This window comes from Cenococcum geophilum, assembly GCF_001692895.1.
Source record: "Cenococcum geophilum 1.58 unplaced genomic scaffold K441scaffold_68, whole genome shotgun sequence".
In the NCBI taxonomy this organism is placed as follows: domain Eukaryota; kingdom Fungi; phylum Ascomycota; class Dothideomycetes; order Gloniales; family Gloniaceae; genus Cenococcum; species Cenococcum geophilum.
Genome location: NW_027137626.1, coordinates 338,544 through 346,307, shown reverse-complemented (window position 1 = coordinate 346,307; position 7,764 = coordinate 338,544). Strand labels below are relative to the sequence as shown.

General features: G+C 34.8%; 1 protein-coding gene across 1 annotated transcript; it reads left to right on the top strand.

The window, feature by feature from the left end:
• Positions 1 to 5,830: 5,830 nt before the first annotated feature.
• K441DRAFT_588987 (uncharacterized protein) lies at positions 5,831 to 6,442 on the top strand (the record flags this gene model as incomplete). Its single annotated transcript, XM_067644739.1, has 2 exons — positions 5,831 to 6,019; positions 6,188 to 6,442. Coding segments are annotated over 2 exons (444 nt in total), but the record flags the coding sequence as incomplete, so codon positions are not given.
• Between the last annotated feature and the right edge of the window lie 1,322 nt (positions 6,443 to 7,764).

Sequence of the window (7,764 nt, the reverse complement as noted above, 5' to 3'; positions counted from 1 at the left end):
ACTAACCAGAAGTGCTTTGTGTGCGGTAAGGAAGGATATTAGTCTATAAGGTATACCCAGGAAGAACGTAACAAGTCTAGGAAGAGACTTAATAGCCGTATTAACTAGTTTATTTTGGAATACAAAGGAGAGGAAGTAAAAGAGCCCCCTAATAAGTTAATAGAAGCCCTTATAATTAACTTTAACTTAAACGCTTAGGAATAAGAGACCTTAGAAACATTCCTAACTACTTTTAGACCTTTTACAGACAGCTAAGCCTTTAATATTACAACCGTATTAGCCGACCGTTCCTTTATACACTTAGTTACACCTAAAAACCATTCCGTAAGTACCCCTGTTATAAATATTATAGATCATAAGCAGGACCTATTTATATATATCACCACAGAACGCTATACCCCTAAGGAATTCTACGGTGTTATAATCAACATAGGTACCTCTAAGAAGTCTACCACAGGCTACGGACAATACCTTGTATATAGGACCACCATAAATAACAATACGGACATTAATATTACGTAAACTAGGGCTATAAACGTCCAATTTGGCATCGGCTCAACCGCATTAATTGGATTAGTTAAAGTTAAGACTCCAATTAGCCTAGTTAACTTCCACGTAGTAAAAGCGGACACCCCCTTCCTACTCTGTCTTACAGATATAGACAGGTTATAGGTATACTACAATAATATTACAGACACCCTAATTAGCCCTATAACTGCCCTAGGAAGCAAGTATATTACCCTACCAATTACACGACGATTTAGATACCCGTTCCTTATATAGGGAGAGACTTTACGGACCTATATTCAGGAATCTTTCGACTATAACCCGTGCTACCTTACTAGTATAGAGATCCACCGCCTATACCGCCGTTTCGGCCACCCGTTAGCCGAAAAGCTATATAGAGTCCTTAAATGCTCTAGACATAACGACGTTAATAGGAAGGCAATTAACCACCTAACTAAATACTGCTCCTTCTGCCAGAAATACGGACGTTCCCCAGGCCGATTCAAGTTCACCCTTTATAAGGACCTTAACTTTAACCACTTAGTGTACGTGGATATTATATACATTAACGGCAGTCTAGTATTATATATAATCGACGAGGCAACCCACTATTAAGCCGCCCGTTGGTTATAAAATATATCCATAAAATACACTTGGGATATTTTACGGACCTGCTAAATCGACATATACGTCGGACCTCCGCAGTATATTACCCACAACGCCGGTAGGAACTTTATTAGTAAGGAATTCTAGCAGTATACTATAGCTATGGCTATATTAACAAAAGCTATTCCAGTTAAGGCGCACTAGTCTATTAGGCTTATTAAGTGAGCTTACCTAGCCTTACGGAGAGCTTACTAGATTATTACGGACGAGTGTAAGGACATCTAAAAGGAACTGGCTTTATAGATGGCCGTAAAAGCTATTAATAACACCGCTAGCCCTAACGGACTAGTACCTACCCTCTTAGTTTATAGAGCCTACCTAAGGATAAGCAACCTAGGCCCTCCTACCCCGTCTATTACGGAACAAGCAGCTATAATACGGAAGGTAATAACTAAAATAGTCAAGCTACGGGCTAAGCAGGCTATTAATAACGCCCTATACCACCGTAACGGACCTAATATAACCCTAGTACACGACCTCCCGCTTAACTCTAAAGTCCTTATATGGCGTAAAAGCGGCAGTTAGAATGGACCTTATTATCTACTGGCTGTAGAAAATAAGACGTACTACGTATAGCTTCCTAGTAGGCCAACCAGCTTTAGAAGCACGTCCGTAAAACCCTACTTTCGGCCCAAAAACACCCATAACGTCAAACTAGACAAACTAAAAGCACCTATTAAACTAGATAAACCAGAAGCACCCGCCGAATTAGATAAACTAGAAGCATTCTTACCTACCCTAGAAGTCCCCTAGAAACCCACTAAACCTACTAAACCTACCGTAAAGCGTAGTTAAGGACGCCCCCGAAAGCACCCTATAACTAAAAACACTATAATAGAAAATTACCTAACCTCTGTAGGAATATCCACAAGGCAATTTCTGCCTATAGATATATTAGTTCTAGTATAGGAAACCCCGTTTACGGACTTACGACGTAAAGAGATTAACGGACTACTTAAAAAGGGTATCTTTACGGTTATAATAGAGAAAGACGTCCCGCAAGGCGTCCGTATATTTAACTTACGCTTTATTAATAAGATTAAGCACCCTAGTACTAATAAAGCCTTTAAGAAATTAAGGCTCGTTATATAAGCTTATAACAACTAGGGAAAGGACCTAGTCCTTACACAATCGCCTACAATTTAACGGGTTAGTTAACGGATTATACTTATACTTACGCCTAGACTACAGCAAACTAAATCCGTAGCCCTTTACTTACGGGACATCTCACAAGCCTACATGCAGTCTAATACCTACCTAAGTAGGGACATCTTTATATAACTACCCTATAAGCTTAACCTATAACCAGGAACAATTTTATAGGTCGTAAAACCTCTTTACAGAGTACCAGAAGCTAGAAACCACTAGTTCAAGACATACCACCAGCATTACGTTAGTAAGCTTAAAATAGAACAGTCGACCTACAACCCCTACCTCCTATATAGCCTATCAAACGGCCTTAGTATTATTAGACTTTAAATAGACGATACCCTATTCCTAGTAGACCAGACCTTTGCGGATGCTAAAGAAACTAAACTATAAAAGGCTAAGTTCTTAGCAAAGCCGTAAGAGTAGTTAACTAAGTAGAATCCGATTAAGTTTAATAGAGGCCTAATTATATAAAAGGGCAACCTAATTAAGCTAACTTAGGAATGCCAAGCTTAAAACCTAAAGCTTATTATAGCAAAGCCTACGGACCTTACTAGTTCCCGCAAAGAGACCCATAAGACCGTAAATATAAAGGACTAATACGCTACATAGCGTGCAAGAGGCGCCTATATTGCCATAGTCTACTAACCCAAATCTACTTACGACTTATCCTTTACGGCCTAGGCAGTAGATCCGCAAGAAGAAAATATCAAGCGGCTTAATAAGCGCATTTAGTGGCAAATTGACAATATAGTAAGGGGACTTACTTTTATACCACTAGACCTAAATTCCCTTAGCCTACTAGCATTTATAAACGCCTCCTTTACTAATAACAAAGACCTATTATTACAAATTGGCTTTATAATTATACTTACAGACCGTAATTAGGATATAAATATACTACACTAGTCTTTAATTAAGTGCAAACAAGTAACCCGTAGTATACTAGCTTCTAAACTATATGCACTAGCTTATAGATTTAATATAGCAGCTACAATCAAATTAACGGTCTAGAAGATTCTATAACTAGAGCAGTTACCCCTAGTTTTATACACCGATTTAAAGTCCCTTTACAACTGCCTAGTTAAACTAGGTACAACACAAAAGAAGAGGCTTATAGTCGACCTAATATGCTTACATTAGGCCTACGAACAACGTAAGATTACGGAGGTTAAATGGATTAGCAGCGGAGATAACCCAGCAGACGCCATAACTAAGGCAAAGCTATATTAAGCCCTTAAAACCCTAATTAACACAAATAAGCTTAACCTAAAAGTTATAAAATGGGTAGAACGGGACTAATAGAGCACCTACGGTATATCTACGGCCCGTTAAAAGGCCGTACGACTTATTATACGGTATAGGTGGAAAACGGTGGAAAGCTACGGTGGAACTTGGTAGACTCACGTAACCTACCGAATTTTATAGGGTGGTTAAATTAACCAATTACAATTTTCCATCCCCGGGATGGAAAATCGCCATTGGCTCGCTTAGCACTAGCGCCTTGGCGGCCCTTAAAATCTAACTTACTACCCGTTAAAAGGCCGTACGGTTTATTTTACGGACCGTAAGCAGGACTTACGGCCAGCTTAAGGTACCGTTTGGAAGGCAGCCTAGACGGCACCTCAGGGGAGATTTCCTATGTATTTTCCTTTATGTTCTATGGTTTTATTAAAGCAATTATGGAGGCTGTATACAGGTGGTTTCATTTTTCAAGTACTGCTAGTGTATAATTATAGCACCTGTTGTACCAAACGCGTGCTTACGCGTTCGGTACACTAGGTACGCGTTTACGCGTTTAGTGCACCAACCACTCGCTTACGCGTCTGGTGCACTTATAAAGCACTGACTAATTAGGGGGGAGGTGCATCAGTATATAGACCACGTAGTCTGCTTTATACAATCGATAGTCACCATCTAAACAAGCATACGATACTACATGTATTTCGTGCCCGTGGATACGACTCACTCGTGCTATTAAGTTAGTATGAACAAATATATTAATATTACTAATTTCTATATAATTCTGGAAAATTTAATGCCTTTATAATACTATTAATATTAGGCTTAAATATCTTCCTCTTTACCTAATTTTAAGCTAATTAAACACTTTTATAACTTAAAGTACTAATTATATTTATTAATTTAAAGTTAAATTATAAAATAACTTTAGAACCTTTTTAATTTATATAGTAAAGTAATAAATGTTTAATAAGAAAGTAAAAAGCTATTTCTTATAAATTAAAATTAAGTAGTAATATATATATTTAATATATAAAAAAAGGGGGGGGGAATAAGTCAATTATAATATAGAGCGCCTTCTAATTTAGCTATTAAGTAAGGCCTTTACTATAATGCTATAATATTACCAATCTATTTTAAAGTACTCTAAGTTATTTACTATATAACTAAATGGCTTATATATTAAACTAATCCTATAGGGCCTTATATAGCTTATATTATTATAAAGTAGTATATACTTAAGTATTTTAAAAGTATAGTACTTATTAACTAAAATTAACTCTGCTTTAATAAAGACTTAAGTAAAAGTTAAATAATAACTTTATAGTTATTTAATATAAGCGCTATAATTATTAAATTATTTAATATTACTATAAATAGGACTATTAAGTAGTAAAGTAGTAAGAGGTATATTTAAAAGTAAAGAATAGGGATTAGTAGGTATTTTAAAGGATGAAATAAATTTAAATAAAACGCTCTATAAAGAATGTTATAAAAAAGATATTATAGCTTATATATTATTTTATACCTATTATAGTATCTATATTATTACTATTAAATAGAATTAATTAGCAATTATATAACTATAGTATAAGCTTTTTACTACTATTATTATTAAGGAAAAGAGTTTATTAATTTATTAGTACTATAAAAATTATATTAATAATATTTATAACTACTTAAAGGNAACTTTATATTTTTTTTATTCTTTTTTTTTATAAATATTTATTATATTTAATTATTAATAATAAGGATAGATTTAGTAAATTTAACGTAGATTTCTTTTATTTTATTACCTTTAATTAATATACTAAGTAATAAGGCTATATTAAGTAGTATTTTAATTTTAATTTAAAATAATATATATATATTTATTTATCTTTAAAGTAATTATAAAATTAAGGAGTTTTAGTTACTATTTAAAATTAAGGCGTCTTGGTTACTGTAGTAGATCTTATCTAATTTAAAGGATCTACTACGGTGTCTAAGACGCCTTAATTTTAGAACCTAAAAAAATCTATCTAAGCTCTAATACTTCCTCTACTCCCCCTACTTATCCGTCCGTCACACCACTATGCCTCTATCTATCGACTACCAATCTTATCGCGACGAGATCTTATAGCTCTGTAAGCAGTATACTGTCGACAATATTATTAAGGTCTTTTATAACCGCGGGGTGCAGCTTTCCAAACGAACGCTTGAACGAAATCTTTAATAGTGGAATTCCTCTTAATATAGCCCGCGTGTTAACTACTAAGACCCTATCCTACAAAGCAAAGTTATAATCTTGTTCTTTAATTACGCCTTTAGTAACGCTAATATTATTCTTGCTCTAAAGCAAGAAGGCTATAAGATACTACCCCGGGCGCTAAAACGTCTACGTAAAATACTAGGCCTTCCTTATAGATTTAATATAGAGAATATTGACGCAATAAACGATAAGCTTAGGTGGGTTGTTTAAGAGGAGCTTAATAAGGGTATAATAGGCTTATATAGGAAGAGCTTCCTCTATATATACTTTTAATTAAGGTATTATAATATATCTTAGTAAGCTTATACTTCCTAGCCTTATAATTCGTACTAATCCTTATAGTATAGGAACCGACTTTTTCATATAGTAAAGGAGCTTGATCCTAAAGGAGTTATAGCCCAAAAGTACCGCCTTAATCGCCATTATGGAGAGTATATTATACCTAGGCCGAACTACCTATGGTTAATTAACGCTTATTATAAACTAGAGAGGTTTAGTATACAAATATACGCTGTAATTAACGCCTACTCGCGCTATATAGTCTGGCTCTACTGTTCTATTATAGCCCGTTTAGGTATAAGCATTGTTAAGCAGTATATAAGAATAGTAAAGGCACTAGGTGCTTAGCCGGAGCTGCTATATTCTAACTACGGTAGTAAGACTTATATAGTAGCAGATTACTACTTTTAGCTCGCGTAGCTCCTTTATAACGACTACGTTAATAAAGATACTAGGGAGCCTATTGCTAGAGAAGATATATTATTTATATATGCGTTTATATTTGGCATAAGTGTTATAAATTAGAGGATTAAATCCTAGTGGGCATATATAACACGCGGTGCTTTAAAGTAATAGAGAGTAAGCCGTTTATGTCCTATATAGAAGGCCTAGTTAATAAGAATACTTTAGGAATATTTTATTAAACTTAAGCGAGAAGGGAACTGGAATAAGTTCTTTATATATAATCAAATTACCTTACTTACTATCTATATGCCTATTATTTAAACTAAGCTTTAGGATTTTTGTAGATTATAGAACCTCTATAATATTTATAAGCAGCTAAATCGCCCAAATAGTGTGTCTGGTTAGTCTCTTAGAAATTATATATATCTAGAGGCTACCAATACTACGAACTATGGGTACGCAGTACTAGAGGATATAATAATGTCCTTTGTAGATATGGTTAATAATATTAGTATATAAGCCTCTTTATAGAACTAATATAGTGCCAACTAATCCCGTATAAAGATTAACCAGTATCTTTTAGAGGATACGTTTTAGTGGTGCAAAGCTATACTTATTAAATTGGGCTTTCTAAATAGTAAAGTCTCTAGCACCGACTTTAGTACGGACGATCTAAGTGGTAGGCGTATTTATCGCGAGGCTTACCTTTAACTAAGAGTAGCGGTGAGTATATATATATAGGAAGGAACCCTCCCTAAGTTAGGGGAGCTTAAGGATCCTCCGTAGTTTGCTAACTATAAACGGTTATATAAATACGAACAAGCACTACAAGATGTAGGTATAGACGTTAATAGGCTTAACTAAGAAGGCGGTAGTATTATGGTAGATAATAGATTGCCTCTTACGGATAGGGGTGTATAGGACGCTGCAGAGCTAATTGTATAAAAGTGTAGAGTGGCCCTAGGTTGTAAGATTAATTATTATACCAATTAAGTAGCTTTCTAATAACTCCATTCTGGTCCTCTATATGCTTTTATCCACCTCTTTTAAATACCGCTTATAATATTGCATTTATTTATCTTGCTAACTGTCTATTTTATAGTGCTATTAATCCCGCCCTAAACATAGGATCGCTAATGCGGGTATAGGCTTAAACAGATCCAGCTTAAGAATTAAGAAAGTTACGTGGTCTCTCTAACGATGACTTTAATCTAGTAAGTATAGGTGCTCTTATTACTACGCCTAGTAGCGGTAGTAGGACTATA